The 17,295-nt window shown below is 36.6% G+C and overlaps 1 protein-coding gene across 5 annotated transcripts in view; it reads right to left on the bottom strand.

Moving 5' to 3' along the window:
* Window positions 1-5,387: 5,387 nt before the first annotated feature.
* The window catches only part of LOC111873273, a 68,624-nt gene continuing 56,716 nt past the window's right edge, over window positions 5,388-17,295 (bottom strand). For 4 of the 5 annotated variants that reach the window (XM_033755036.1, XM_033755035.1, XM_033755034.1 and 1 more), the window contains exons 9-11: window positions 14,429-14,619; window positions 13,182-13,382; window positions 5,388-9,080 (exon numbers count right to left, since the gene is read on the bottom strand). In XM_033755036.1, coding sequence (XP_033610927.1) covers window positions 8,847-9,080; window positions 13,182-13,382; window positions 14,429-14,619 — 626 coding nt within the window. In that variant the 3' untranslated portion in view covers window positions 5,388-8,846. The remainder of the gene's footprint in view (window positions 9,081-13,181; window positions 13,383-14,428; window positions 14,620-17,295) is intronic. The other variant, XM_023867845.2, reaches the window with a different exon arrangement.

The raw sequence follows: 17,295 nt of genomic DNA, 5'->3' as shown, positions 1-17,295 counted from the left end.
TAGCACATGGTAGTGATTTTTAAAGTGTGGAAATCAGCCATAGTGTAATTACTTGTAGTTCCAAGTGGTGTGTACAAGTGGTCAATAAATTCATTTGCCAATCCAAACCTTGTCTATAGGCACACAAACACATGACAATACCTTCACCAACGCTTGTTAGTCATGCGCAAATCTGTAGGTTTTTGCAAACAGTATATTGCACATTAATTCTTTGCTAGTGCAGAGCACTGTAAGCTGTGCATCCCAAATTTAAAGATCTTCAAGCAGCAAACACTGGTCACAGTATTTTCATTCCACAAATGAGGGAGATCCACAATTCTCTAAAGCTCAGATTATGTTCTTCTAGATTACAGAACTGTTTAGTTCTGTAAGCAAAGACCAATATTTCGGAGTGATATACTGCCTCCACCGTCAGGGTTAAATATTCTAGGGTGAGAAATTGGCTCAGTTATATAGGCAAGTTGCAAAGAAGGTTATCACTCAGACCCAGGTGAGGGAGTAAAGAAATGCAGTCCAAACTGGGCCAATATGATCAATGAATAAAACCATTTTTAGTGGCAAAATCCAGAAAATTATATTCTCTGCAGTCATTAATGTGATAACCCTAAAACTCATATTTTCCAAAAGTTTGTCATAGTGGTTGATTCGTTACACCACAATACATTATGCTCAATACTGTCCACTGTCTGAGGTATGCTGGAATTTAATAGTTGTGAAAATGCCTTTTCTTTATCTTGGTTTATAAGCTATACTAAAATAACACGATAGCCTATTTAGTATGAGTCTTACGAATATACATTCCCAGTGTCTAGTGCTACATTATTTCCCACCATGATTGCTTGATGTGCTAAATTGTTACCAAGCACTGAAACAGATGTGAATACAAATGGCTTCTGTATGCATTCTACAGCTGCAAATAAGTGGAGCAGCAACACAAAAAATCACTTATTGTCACATAACAACGAGATGGAAACACAGAAAATAGGATTATGGTGTATGACACGTGATACAGGGTGGGGTGCAGAAACTTCCTTTTTTTGAAGGCGAATAAAAGAAAAATTACTGCTGACAGACAAAATTTATGTTTAGCTAATGAAAGAACATACTTCAAAGCTTTAAATCATGTAGTTTTAAACAAAATATCTTGAAGGTGGTGGCCACCATTCTCTATGCACTGATGCAACTGTTTTCTGAAGTTCCTCTCTGCATGTTCCAACATGTCCACTGGAATTTTGGCTACTTCCTGCAGAATAACATTCTTCAGCTGAAGCAGGTTTGTGGGGCGATGTTTGAAAACCTCTGCCTTGAGGTATCCCCATAAAAAAAATCACAGGGCGTTAGATCAGGTGAGTGCGCTGCCCATGGGACGTCACCTCAAAGCAAGATGAGCTGTCCGGGGAACTTTGCCCTCAAAACAGTCATCGAAGCTCGGGCTGTGTGGGCCGTGGCACCATCCTGTTGGAACCAGACATTTCCTAGATGCATTTCTTCAAGAGTTGGTTCGAAAAAGTCTTTAATCATGTCCACATACCGCTGTGAATGGACAGTAATTGCATGATTGTCTTCTTCAAAAAAATAAGGGCCAATAACTCCAACTCTGAACAACACACACCATACTGTCACATTATCACTGTGAAGTGGCCTCTCATGGAGTTCTCTGGGATTGTTATCACTCCAATAGCGCATATTCTGCTTGTTGACATATCCGGATAGGTGAAAATGTGCCTCATCACTAAAGAAAACAAGTGTGTCAGGGGGTAAAGTTTCCAATAACGTTTCGCACACCGTTATTCGGTTCTGGAAATCATGTGGTGATAATTCTTGCATAACAACCATCTTATAGGGATGGAAATTAAGATGTTTGTGAAGAATTCGGTGCATTGAATGAGTGGATATGTCTAGGGCAGCTGCATGTTTGCAAGCAGAGCATCTTGGAGATCTCAAAATCGACTGTCGAACTGCCTCCACATTTTCTGGTGTCGTAACGGGCTGTTGTTGTCCTGATGATTTTTTTACCACACTCCTGGTTGTCCTAAAGTTCTCTACCCACAAAACAATCGATTTCTGATCAGGAACCGGACCTCTGGGCTTAATTCCGAAGTGAGTACGGAACGCGCACTGCACCGCCACGTACAAAATGGGTGTTCGAAAAATAGGCTTCGACAGCAAATTCACGCTGCTCACTTGTCCACCTCATGTTTCCTACTAAGGGGTATTAGACAGAAGTTTCCGCCGACTGCTGTGTTTGCCGAGCCTATCCCCACTTTTCTGCGACCTCCCCTCCCTTCACAATAAGGAAGTTTCTGCGCCCCACCCTGTATTATCTCTCAGTAAAATGGTAACCATTCACCTGAAGACAGATGTACTACCAATTCATAAAACTTTGTGCACACTAACATTATGCTTCGTCCAAGAACTGACCACATCTGTAAAAAAATGGGTTATGAGTATTTTCATGTTCAGACAAATTTTCTGCACTGTTTAGCGCAATGAGCTGCATATGGGCAGTACAGGTTGATTATTTCATTTTGGAACCTTAATTTTAGCAATTTTAACCATTAATTTTTATTTTTTCTCTTGAAAAACTGCGTTTTTTGTGCTTTACTGGTTTTTTGAACTTCAACTTCTATACAGCTCTAGTGACATTTATATTTATTTTCACTTCATGGATCCAATCACCTCCCTGTAGGGCTGGATATAAAACATGTCACACATTACAAATTTATGATAACTACACATCATAAGTCCTTGGTCCAATAGACAGCACAACTTGTCTAGACTACACACATAGGCCATGGAAAAACCACTGTCAAATTCACACCTTGCCATTCACACATAATGGCGGCTAGATATTAACAGCCGTGTGCTATTAACTACTAGAGTTCTAACAAGGAGCCTGATTCTTGGCTACAATGAGGGCCCATGAAGCTACTGCTAAATTGCTGATCTTTTTCAATGAGTCTTGATGCCATAATCATTTAAATAGTTCCCAGATCATACTTTCTGACATTTAAATTAGGGCATAATGATTAATAAGAGTAATGATGGAAGAGGATAATGTTAAGTTCTTCAAAAAAGTGTATCCATATGGGTAAGAAACAAAAATAAGACTGTACTCTATAATGTAGTAAACAGAATTCCTAACAGTGTTGCATGTAGTTTATTTAAGACTACTTGAGGCCTATTTATAAAATGTAATTAACTGTTCATAATATATACATAAAAGTCTATTTATGGCCTCATGTACAGTGGAATTCATTATGCGCCAATGTGATTCAAAATCAGAATTCTAGGATTTCAGTTTCTCACAGCAGTGGTTCTGAAGAGTTATATCTTCTGGGATATAATGCTGTGTAGTTTGCTGCAAGTCAAACAACATTTCTGAGCCTGCCTGCTGCCTGCTTCATGTTGCTTTCCTGCTTGGTTTATTCTTTGACCGTGAAGATGAAGGAAACATGTTCCTCCAAAATGTTGGTTGACTTTCAATGGACTTCACAGTTTTATATCCCAGAACACAGGAATTTTCAAAGTCAGAATTGTGGAACAACTATTAATGAGAGCTTCCATTAACAAATTTTAAAAAAACCTGTCCAACATTATAAGCAGTCATCTTCATTCATAAGAGCGGTGACACTAGGTCACCAACAGATGGATAGACAAATCTGTGCAAGGACCTCCATATAAAACTTTACTGATATCAGTTCAATGGTCCTCAAAATTATGAGATGACATAGGAAAAAAGGTTACTTTGTTTAATTATCTCAAAATCTGTAAGAATTACTGAAGTGTTCTGGCAAGAAAATGTATTTTTATGTGAAACATTTTTTGCCCCAGTAAGTATTTGGAGAGTTACAATTGAGTTGCACTTGATATGCATGCACAAAGGCATGTAGATCTTCCTGAAAACTGTCTGTTACTTTTGCCCGATTTTAATCAAAATTGGAAATGACATTTTTAGTGAAAGTCTGTAAGTTAAAGAAAACATGCAACAGTTTAGGTATTGATATTAGGTCAAATAAGGACAGACATAACCATATGTGGCATTCGTTCCTACTTCATGAAGAATGCTTATGGCAATAAAGAAAGTTAAAATATAGCTCTAAGGTATGTAGAAGACCGAACTTCCCACTCAAGCCCTTTCACAGCTTCAACACAAGTGCACACCCTTATATCCATGTCAATGAATCTATTCCTTACATTGAATCTCAGTGAACATAGCCCTGATTCCCGATTCACTGAGGTAGAAATTTCTGTGTGATAAAATTTGTAATTCTCTTTCTTGCCAAGGTCATTAAGATAACTACAATTACATAGTTAAGTACTATATTTAGAAGCTTTATTTCTTATCGTGACATTGAGAAGAAGCAAACAATATCAAGTCACAGATTTTGTGATGTTTTCATCATAGGTATCCACTTTATTGTTTACACAGTCTTTACATTTCAGCTTCCAAAGCTATAACAGCTTTGCAGAAGTCACTTCTTGTGTTGATGATATATATCATACATCTGAATGACAAACTGATTATTTATGTGTCTACAGATATATATATATGAAAAAATGTCAACAAAATCAATTTATCTTATGATACAAGTACAAATGCAAAACAATATTGTGACAGCAAAAAACAAATAGTTAGTTATGCATTCCATTCAAAACTGGTAATATCAAGTGTCAGCCTCATACTCCAGCAAATTACTTCTTCTGCAACAGTAACAACATACTTTCCAGTATTGTAGTATGTTTTAAAATACAGATTAAGCATGGGGGGGGGGTACGCGGTAGCATAGTTGGTTGAAGCATTATGCTACAAGTTGGAAGGTTGCAGGTTCAAGTCCTGATGAGGTCACTGAATTTTTCAACTTACCTAATCCTTCCAGTCGCACTATGGCCCTGGGGTCAACTCAGCATCTAACAGAAATGAGTACAAGGAATTAATTAAATAATTTTCCTGGGGAGTAAAGCACGACTGGTACGCAAGGCTGACAACCTTACCGCCATCTTTGAGCCGATTGTCTAGATAATGTGGGACCCTCAACGTTTCACAACGCTATTGGCCTTTACAGTCCATTACAGGGATAGCTTCACTTTTACTTTTTACTTTTACAGATTAAGCATTACAAAATTACTGTATAAAAAGATAAGTATTTAATTTAAACTGCTGTGACATTTATGACTGTAGAACAGCCTCTAAATTTAAGACTTTACCAGACAAAAGAAGCATTTGCACGCATTCTTAATTATCAAATAGAATGTTTGTATATATTTCATGAAGGCCTTAATACATTTTAATAAATAGGCTGATAGCAACAGCCTAACCAACAGGATTTAAACATTATGTTGATACCAATCATATTACTACAGATCATTTATAAGTACACTAATTCTTTATTTTAAATTTTACACAACCTCATGAATGCACTAATTCACAGAACTTCTTCCACTCCTTCATGGAATACAATCATGTCCACAGTAGGATTCATACCAAGAATTAACTACAAATAGATCACACAACTGACATAAACTTGTAAACCTGAAATAAACCGCATTTCTTTCAGCTATATTTAATTTGATCCTTTCTCATTTCCTCAATGTGAAAAAAAGTTAGACTTAAGAAGGATATAATTCCATATTGTTTGAAGTTTAATCTACATATTATTACAATTTGCATGTATAAAGTACAAAGGATTATCCTGTTAACATAGATTATTATACAAATGCAAAACATAATTAACTTATAAATCCTTATACAGTATAAATATATGTACAAATCTGTTTGGATTCTTTGACCAAATCTTTTGCTATCATCGCTAAACTTTTTCATTCCAAAATCAGTCTTGGAAAGGAAAGGCAATAACAACTGATTTATATTAATTAATTGTTCCAATACAGCAGAGCATGACAAATTAACTAGTATATATGACTGACTTTTATTATTATGAAGTGTTGTGCTACATACATGTAGTATCCGTGTAACAAATGAATAATTTAAGACACTCTTTGAAATACTGTTGTCACCATAAAAAGATAAGGGTTCAGATGGGTTACTATTTATAAGAAATAGTTCTAATTCCAAGAAACATCCAAGTTTTGTTCTGTAATAAACTATAAGAGCTTAATTTTTATGCACTTTAAAAATTAAAATGTAGCTTACTCATGTAATACATTATACCATTTGTGCATTTACATGTGGTGAGTAGATATTAACCTTGTTCTGTGCAATAACATTTCCAGAATTCTAGATCTTAATAATTTTCTGGAATTTATGAAAGAAAATAGTTATAACAAAAGATACAAGTAAAATTTAAATTTTCATACAGAAGGTAACTAGTTTTTCATGCACTTCTACAATAATAAACATGATATACACATGAATTTTGAGGCATTCCGAAGAGCTTTTGCAATGAACATAACATGTATTATGTAACTGATATTCCATTTTAAAATCACCTACATTTTTAGCCTTTATTGTGAAACACAGAATACATATTTCTTTCAATGTTAGCCACAACTACAGAGTGTCTGAGAGAGGTGTGAGAAACAAGGAAATTGTGTATATTGAAAAACATTTATTATACAAAGGAAACAATCTCACCATTCTGCAGCTTAAAGTTCCAAGTTTTGTTTACATTGGTGTTAGTGGTCATGCATGTGCCATCCCTATCAATCACTTGTGGTCATGGTGATGGTTCAGTCAGAGTAAATTTCGGTTATTGCATGGAGGTTGAGCACCAAGTTACAACTCTGCTAAGAAGTGGGACAGACATCTGAGAGAAACTGGAAGCGTTGTAAATCAGAAATTACCAGAACATTCAATGACAACAAGGTGTACATCAGACAAGCATTTCTACGTACCTCATACATGTCAATCCTCACAGAAAGCAGGCAACTGCATCTTCCCCACCCCACAGTTCATGACATTGCACACAAACATTTACATTTACATGTGTACAATTTGCAGTTGCAGCAGCACATAAAACTAGACAATCATGACTCTTAGAAAGTAACACTGTGTGGGAATGCTGCACAAAATTAACAGTGATGAGGTTTTCATGAACTTGATGTGTTTTCTACTGAGGCAATATTCCATTTGAATGGTATTGTGACCACACATAACTGCAGAATCTGAGGTAGCCAGCCACTTCAAGGAATTACCGATCATCAGACAGATATGCCAAAGGTTAAAATGTGGTGTGGCAGGATAAAATACTGCATCATTTGACCTTCCTTCATTCAGGAAGCAACTGTGACAAGCTACACTACATAGTAACAGGGTGGGGCATCCTCACATTTTGGAAATATTGTCCATCACTTTTTAAATTACTGTTTTCAATACAAATGGATCAGAAGAAGTGGTTTGCTAGCATCACCTCCAAGATCACTGGATCTAATTTCACTGGACTTTTTCCTCTGGGGTTATGTGAAGAATATTATCTACCAGGAAAAAATTGCAGATCTTTAAAATCTGCAACATGACATGAGTGGTGACTGCAACAGTGGCTGAAGTTATGCTTATGAACACATGGTGAGACTGAATACTACTTTGGCATGTATTGAACAATTAATGGTGCTCATGTTGAAGCTTACTAGGTGACAAAAAGCAATTTCAGTTCTGTTCTACTAAACTGTGAGATGACTTCTTACATATAGTAATTATTTTTCCATACAGGAATTTATATTTTTTTACATCTTTCTTGGATACCTGTATATAAGGTACCAGTAATAACTGTTTTTTTTTTGTTTTTTGTTTATAATTAAAAATTAATATAGAATGCACAACTAGTGTTAGAACAAATGTGGAGGGGGAATAAAAGCATTAACCAGAATAAAATTCATAAGACATGAGAAAAGTAAAATGTGATCAGCTGTGAGATAAAATATTTTCCAGATTCTTCCTACACCTTCACCTAAGTGACCCTTTAATAGCAGTGAACAATCCAAGATGTTTGGGATATACTTTAATCTAATTAATGTTCTGATCTTTTAATTTCTTGTATACCTTTACAGTAAATTATAAAGTTTAACATATATATAGCTATATCATGCCCAACAAATTTTCTATATGATTTCCTTGTTTGTCCTATTGTTAGGCATGCAATGACCCTCCAATAGTTTGTTAAAATTGGACAATACCTACATCTCAGTAATGATGATAGATGAAGATCAGGGGATGAAGATTATAACTATCTCTACAAGGCACAGCCGACTCCTGACATAATTAATACATCTGGATAGTTTTATAAACCAGGTGGGGACCTAGCAGTTGATGAAGTGATGACTGGCTTCAAGGACAGATTTATTTCAAAACACTGTATACCTGATAAACTTACAAAGTAGGGTTTGAAATCATGGGGCATGGCCTACAACATGCAACATTACTTTTGTTGAATTAACTCTTGCTTGGCATATCACCAAGAGAGTGGGGTGGAAACACAAAACTCAAAAAAGTGATTATTATCAGATTCATGTATTGCACAAAGTAGAACAGGCTTACAAATAGCATAAAAAATGTAATATTCTTGTGTTAGGACTATATACAACATCAACAAAAAAAATCACAGGGAAAAGGGTGGTCAGATCAATGGGTGAGTAGTTATATTGTGTCAATTATACAGATTCTGTGGAAAGTAATAATTTATGATTTATTTTAAATTAAATTTTGCATGAGTTACATGCCACTTTTCCTTGGAAGAGCATGTCTTGTCTCACTACAACTTCAGAAATTTACATGCCCTTAAAATAAATTGCTCTCTCTGAAGCAAAACTTGGAAGTTGTTTTATGAGGGACAACAGATTAAAGAGCCCTTTGTTTTTTGGAAGACTTGAAGTCAGGCACAGTATTAGAGCTAACGTAGTCGTTTGGTGATCTGAGCAATTAGATCATCAACTCGAGCAGAAGTTCCTCGGAACTTAGCAGGTTCTGGGCCAATCATCTGTATAAGTTGTGGGACATCTTGCTGTGATATCTGACAGAAACGATTCAGAGCCTTCATGCATCGGAAAAGATGCTCTTCTGGTGGGTTGCTGTTGAAATACTGAAGGAGAGCCATTGTCAACTCCACGGCTACATCATCAAATACCTGTAAGGCAAAGACATCACACTTGTATGACTGGTGCAATATTTTCCACAGTGGAACATATTTGTACTCCACAAGTTGGAACTGAGACAAACTTACGTTCAATCTGAAAACATCTGTATTGACTTGACTCAAATAACTGCAGCACTATAAATCTGAATTATAAAAATATATTCAGAACAATCAGAATGGAAGAGATGAATGTCATAAGCAATATAGAGTTTATTAAGTTTCCATCAACCAAACTTGTGGAAATACAGCAAGTGCAGGTCCTATACAAAGTGATATTGAAATCTTCATAAATTCTCCAAGCCATCAAGTATTACTCTCACTAACCACCTGAAGTGAAAGCAAAGAAGCGTTATCCAAACAAAACATGAAAGTTCTTCATTGCTTTCATCTTCATCTATGTCTACAATTTTAGGACCACCAAATATTTTAATCACAGTACATTCTGTTTCAGCTAAAGCACAACAGATCACTGTGGTCACGGTGCAAAGGCCAAGAAGGCCCACCCCTTCAACATTCATACATTCTGTTTCAGCTAGTTCATTCATGAAATTGCAATTATCAAAGAGATGGCATTTTCATATCACATAACAGACAAGTGAAACACCAGGAAACGGTAATACTCTAAGCCAGTCATATTGATTCAGTATACTGGAAATATGTAAGTTGTTCTGAGCGCTCAGATAGCTTTTGTATCTCTGTTTCCTCAATGTGTGCTTCATTTTATTGTTAGTAAAAAAAATAAAGCATTTGTTTATCAGCTGAAAGGAAAAACGTGAAAATACAAAGCATAATATTTTACATGTGTGACTTTCTTATATATATATAAAAACTCTTACATTTTTAATAACTACATATGCACCTAAACTACTTCTCAGCATTTATTCTTTATAAGTCAATGACAAAGCTAAGTCAGACATATTTGTTTAGTCATAAAACACATGCACACAACTGCAATATTGTCATATGTTATATTCACTTTAACAATACAGTGTTAATGATTAAGTACTTATATGATTAAGGAAGTGCTAAAAGAATTTCACTTTCACATTATGCCATTGACTAAGAGAAGGAAAAGGAATAGGAAGAGAAATTTGTGCTAGTATTTTTAATCTGAATCAGGAATTATTACTTATAGTATTTAGTTTTCAAACATCAAATATTTTTCCTGCTACTGGTACCTTTGATATGCACCCAGCAGGCAAAAGTCTTCTAAGAGCTTTGTTTTGATTCATTTTCTGAAAAAATGCAATTGGAATACAGCTACAAAAACTTAATTTAATTTTATACTTTCTAAAGAGTTAATACCAAAATATATTTAAAGATTTATTCATATTAAAAGTAAGCTCTTAAATATTCATGAAAATAATGTCATGTATCCAAACCACAGCTAGTCAAGTGGAAACTGAAAAGTTCCAATATATGTATGGGATGTGCAAGTCTTGATATGCATGAGCAGGCTCCTGTCTACCTGTCAAGATGTTGCTCTATTCATTGCTGTCCTGAACTTTTCGAACCTACCATATACATAGAAATTCCTATTCTTACAGTACCAAATTTATATATCAAAAAGAAATACAAACTAATAGCAGACTGAACAATTTCATGGTATTTTAGCCCCATGCAATAAGTACTATGACAAATACAAAATATTTAGATAGTTGTTCAGTTACTTTCAGCTTAAAAGGTTTAACATTATCCCATTTACTCATATTACATATCATATATATTTAAGTGTGAATAAATGCCCTTGCACTTTCCCTTAATGTGGGGCAAGATATGAATTTCACATGCTCAAATGTACTTCAAATTAAACACACTGGTCGTTTCTCGCACAAGCTTTGTGTCTGCTTGAGACTCTGTTTTCTGGCTAGTTACAATCAGATTAAATTGTTACATATTATAGGTTCAAACATACAGTGTTAGTTGAAACTTATAACAAAATACTGACGTTTATAATTAAGTCATTGTGTCTTTAAATATGTATTTCTTATGCATAATTGAATACTATTTATTCTAACTGTTAATTGAATTCTGACCCCATATTCATAGACACCTGGGCCTAAAACCGGAAAGTCAACAATGTGAATACTATTTCTGGTAGAGCCTTGTGGGTACAAACTTTTTCTTAAACTGTCATTTGAGCTTCAAAGGGCACAGCAGCAACAACAATAATACTAGACAAGACAAGAAAATAAAAGAAAAAAGAGGTCACCAGTGTTTTAACCAACACCACTTTCTGGGATTATTTACTTTTCTAGGCACTGATATGTGTGCATTGTTTTAGATCTTGAATCTATCTTGAAGTGCCTTAAAAAAAAAAGGACACAACTGGTCAACTCATATTGTCAGTATGTTTATCAAAAGGGATTTGAATTCCTCCTGAACAATTCACTGCACAGAACTGAGATCTGGTATGATGACCATTCATTCTTTACTGCATTTTTTTCTAATGAAAGTTCTGAATTGTGTTCAGGGAACAAAAATTTGTAGAGATGGGAAATAGCACTATATCTTGAACAAGTTGCATAAGAAATCAATTTTTTTTGTAACCATTTGTACTTTAACTGAGACTACTTGGAAAACTTTTTACTATCTACATTATCTCCACGCATTCAGGAATTTATTAAAGCTGCTTATAAACTCTCCCTAAGACAAAAGATTATCTTCAGGCAAATGTACAAGGATATCAGAAATGGTTTGCCATTGCCAACATGATAACTGAGAAGAGTAGTAGGTTAGGCATTGCTTTTGAGCCAGGCACTACTAATGCCTCTCACTCTTTTATGAAGGGCAAACTTGATACTCGCATATAATACATGCAATTCACTCATGTTAAGGGAGGTGATTCACACACAGATGCAACTGGAAGGTATAGGGAACATTTCCAAAAACAAATTCTTACACAATACATATCTTAGATATTACTGTGATCAAAAAACATATGTAAGATTTGAAGAGAAACAGTGACTTTTAACGTGTGATGTGCAACAATATGTTTGTTGCTGAAACTCTTTCTACCATAACATAGCCATATGCAAGGCAAGACTGCTAATGTAATTAATCAGTATTATGGTTTTATGTAAAGTCAGAATAAAAAGAAATCTCTTATTGATCTACAGAACTTTGCAAACACCATGCTGGATGCTTCATTTTCATACAACTCTGCTAAAAAAAAACAATGGTTTAGATACACCAATATAATTTACTTCATTCTGCCACATAAACTTTGTGGATTGCCTTCAATTTAGTTTCTTTGTTAACATTTAGTTGTCCGGGCCAACATGGGACTCAAACCATCAACCTGAATGGTTTGTGTGTTTCATATGTATTTATAAAATCAGAAATCTCAGAACTAGTGGCCAATTGGCCTTAAAATTTATATTATTCATTTTAGAGAGTGATACTCTCCTATCCTGGCTATAGACATTTTGTATTACACATTACTCTTAATTAGTAATAAATACATTAATGATTACATAAAACATATTTTTATTAACAGTTTACACTGTACATGAGGGAACTTTGTCTAGCTGTTCAGAAGGGAAGTGAAAAGATATGACAAAAGTGAGGAACATTTATGCATATCAGCTGAGCTACAGGCAGGATTCAGAAATCTTATTTGAAGAAATACAAACATGATTTTATTTCAGATATTCCAAATTCAGAAATAAATGCTTATTACTCTGTTGTACCACTTTAAATCATCACATAATGACTATTATATACAGGTATTACAGTTATTTGGATTAAATAAAAGATAAATAAATAATGAAAAGAAATGATATTTTGCATACAGCAAAGGAATGACATGTAAGCAGATGGCAAGGGGTCAGGCCTGGTTGAGTGTGGAGCTGAAGTGTATATTGTGAGCACTGAAGTTGCAAAGGTACACAACTTACTTTCAAGCATAGTTTGACATTTTCCTGAATATTTTAAGTGTTTGATAGGGTAATAAATCTCTGAGGCAGACATGCCAGGCATTCTGCTGCTGTGTGATGATGTCATGCCCAGTTTCTAGATGTTGACAGTGCTGCGGGAATGTGAGTAGCAATGTGCATGCACAGGTGTGCATTTGTGTGTGGGGATACAGACCACAGTTTTTACCTCCTTGCAGGCAAGATTATGTATAATTGCAGATCCTCGCTCTTGAAGAACTGTATTATCAGAAAGAAGGGAATTGACAGCCACCTTAGTCGTGCACCGAATGTTACTGATGGTAGTGTTGCAGTACTGCCATTCTGATATATACAGTAGCCACTCTGAGCTGCTCAAGTTTTCGAACATATTACATATCTGTAATGTAATATATGAAATTAATTACTACAAAACCATGAGTAGCATTACATCTACAATATGACACAAGCTGCACCTAAATTAGCCTATAGAGAGAAGTACGGAAATTAAACTCAACACAGTATATAAAATATAAAGATGTTTTATGCTTAGTTTAGCTAGGGGTACGTGGTAGCATAGTTGGCTGGGGCACTATGCTACAAGTCAGAAGGTCGCAGGTTGAAGTCCTGATGAGATGGATTTTTTTTTCCAATTTACCTAATCCTTCCAGCCCACCAGATCCCTGGGGTCAACTCAGCCTCTAAAGGAAATGAGTACCAGGAATTTTCCTGGGGACGGGGGTAAATGGTGGCCAGCACGTAAAGTTGACAACCTAACCGCCATCTGCCATATGTGAACTGATTGCCTAGAAGATGTGGGAGTCTTGACATCTTACAAACCTATGGGCCTTCAAGGCCTGTTACATGGATAGCTTTAGCTTTTTACCTATGTTTAGCTAAGCACCACAACAAGATGTATAGGGGAGTGGAGATATAGCTCCATGCATTCTTAACCCCAGCACTAGATGGAGTTGACTGGTCAGCTTCATGCCCTGGTCAGTATTTTCAAGGGAAAGGCTTTCACAGGGGTGTGTGCCCCAGAGCCAGTCTGGAAGTTGTAGAAGAAAGACAAATCTCTGCTTCCTCCTGGAATAAACCATGATTCACTAGTCATCCAACCCATAGTTCTGTTATTATACTGACTGAGCAATCATGGCACCTTTAAGCAATATATTATAGAAATATATCATGCAAAAAAAAAACGGATCCACTCTCTAGTACTAACAGAAATAATAACACATTCATAACTCACACATTATTACATAATAAGATTACATTCTCAGTGCCTTAAAACACTGTTACTAGTATTTTATGTACATGTCATATATTTATATCCAGTAATGTCACCATTGATGTAAAGAAGTTTCTTGAGACTTCACATGTAATTGCATATAGATTCTATATCTTTATAATATGACAATTTGTTAAAGCAGGAAACAAACTTACAAATAATGCTAGTGCTTCCTGTTCTTCAACGGATAATCTGTCCACATCATGTGCATAGTTCATAAGCACATGTTCTCTCCTGTCCTGGTGTAATAACAATATCACATCATCCTTGAGAGCAGCTGCAGCCAACACATTCAAAATGTGCACCCTGATTTCTGGCCTCAGGGATTTGTCATGTAGCAATCGTCCTGAAAAAAAGCAATGGTTTTTATGTTGACCCTTATATACGTGTATATAAAGGGTGTCCCAGGAGGATTGGATTTATGGTCATTTCTATTACAATTACAATCAATTATAACAGTTCACAATTAATGACTAAGGCTCATTCCATTCCTTACTGGACTACAGGTGTCTTCTCTTCCACTGTGACGAACGATGAAAGCAGAATCACCTGCGATTGAACTGAACTGACTCTTTTATAACTACAGGTGAGCTGAATACAGACCACCACCTTGAACAGTTCATCTGTTATTATCTGTTTCCTTTGTTGCTACAAAACATATGTCATTCTTGTAGCAACGTTTTAATTTCTACAAGTGTGTCTGTTGCTAAGAAGTGCGTTTTTAGTGAGCCGCTGTCTAGCAATGAACTACAGAGCGTTCAATCATCGAGGAAACCTGGAAGCAGCATGGGTCGGATACAACATTTCTCATAGATTGCTGCTGTAACTGCCGATAGGGGAATGAGTCATTAGCACTCATAAATGCGCGCACTCTCGCTAGCGTAGAGCGGGCAGATCATTTCTCCGCAACTACTGTTCCCTTCCCTGCTAGCGAGAGTGCAGTTATGTCACTGATTTCTTCACATCAGTTTCTATATATGCACACATTTATGAGAATACTGTAAAAAGATAACACAAACTTACCATGCTTTATGCCAGGAGTAATTGTGATTTCCTTAGGTCACATGTTATAGGTCATAATGATGCCATCCTCTATGAAGTTGGCCGAACTATGGCTGTTTCTTTGGTGGGGACGCATCATGGATTAGGGATGTGTCGGGACACAGCCTTGGGACACCTCCTCATGGTCCCACTGGGCAACGACAGTCTTGGGGTCTGGATTAGTATGACCAACCAGGACTGGCGGCTAAGTTCAACCTCTTTTGACACAATAAAACAGGCTTCTGAAAGGCATGGCATTGAGCCTGCAATATGCAGATGTATCTGTGCTATGCTGGAAAGCAGAAATCTAAGTGCTACATTGTCTGCAAAGACCCTGAGAGCATCTGCGGCGAGAGCTTGTCCGCAGGAAGGTGTTCTCCTCTTTCTGCTGTGGAGCCTGGTCATGAATGATCTTTGGGAGCTCAACAGTAAAGGTAATTTCACAGTAGGATATGCTGATGATATAGCAATCCTAATAAATGGGAAATTCCCTTACACTGTGTCAGAGGTCTTACAAACAGCCCTGCACACAGTTCAACAGTGGTGCAAAAAAACAAACTTTTCTATCAATCCGAACAAGATGGTAATTATACCCTTTACTAGGAGGAGGGATATCAAGGGGCATAAGGAATCAATCCTCTTCAGTCAAGCGATCCAGCTATCCAGTGAAGTCAAGTACCTTGGAATAACATTAGACAAGGGACTGACATGGAAAAAACAGCTCGACAAGGCTATTAACAAGGCCTATAAGGACTGCTGGACATGCAGAGGCACATTTGGAAAAACCTGGGGACTGAAACCAAAGGTGGTGTATTGGATATACACTGCTGTAGTAAGACCCATAATTACCTATGCTGCCACTATATGGTGGCCTGGAGTTAAACTCAAAACAAGTCAGGCAGAACTAGGCAAATTGAAAAGGACAGCCTGCTTGGGAATTGTGGGAGCAATGAGAACAGCTCCAACAGCTGCAATGAAAATCCTACTAGGACTCCCCCAACTGCATCTGCAGATGGAATCAGAGGCCAAGTTAGGAAATTACAGATTATGTTGCAATCATCAATGGAGACCAAAATCTGAAGGTTGTGGACATGCATACATGATTCAGGTCATAAGAAAAGAACCCATCCTACAGATAGGGTCTGATAAAATGATACTTACACGTTTATGATACACCCTTCACGATCTGATTTCCTGATAGAAGTGAATGGAAAAGGGGGGTTTCAACCCGATCAAAATGGGGGACTAATCTGGTACACAGCTGGTTCCAAGACAAACAAAGGCACTGGAGCTGAGGTGTATTGCCATAGAACAAGGCAGAAACTTAGTTTCAGCCTTAGTCAGTATACAACAGTATGCCAGGCAGAAGTGTATGCCATTAAGGCATGTACAATTGAGAATTTAGATAGAAACTACAAAAATAGGAATATCTATATTCTATCAGATAGTCAAGCTGCAATCAATGAACTTGGTACACACCAAATCACTTCAACACTGGTTTGGGATTTCCACCAATCCCTCACACAACTGGCCAGACATAAAAAGAGTTCAGCTGATATGGGTGCCAGGCCATAAGGGTATTGCAGGGAATGAAACCGCAGATCAGCTGGCAAGAACAGGATCTGAACAGCCATTCATGGGACCTGAACCAGCTTGCGGAATCTCAATTTGAGTTGCCAAGAAAGTGATCAGGGACTGCACTAACAGAAATCACAAAAAACACTGGGAATCCACAATTGGACTCAAACAGGCAAAAGGATTTATATCAGGACCCTCTGCCAAGAGAACGATGGACCTGTTAAAACGAAACAGAGATCAACTAAGATGGATGGTAGGATTACTTACTGGACACTGCCATCTAAAAGGGCACCTCTTCGAACTGGGACTGACAGATGACCCAACTTGTGAAAGGTGCCTACAAGAAGATGAATCAACCACACACATCTTATGTGATTGTGAGGCTACAGCTTACCAAAGATAT

The sequence above is a fragment of the Cryptotermes secundus genome, unplaced genomic scaffold (genome assembly GCF_002891405.2).
Source record: "Cryptotermes secundus unplaced genomic scaffold, Csec_1.0 scaffold131, whole genome shotgun sequence".
NCBI classification, from domain to species: Eukaryota; Metazoa; Arthropoda; class Insecta; order Blattodea; family Kalotermitidae; genus Cryptotermes; species Cryptotermes secundus.
This window is presented reverse-complemented; position numbering and strand designations above follow the sequence as displayed.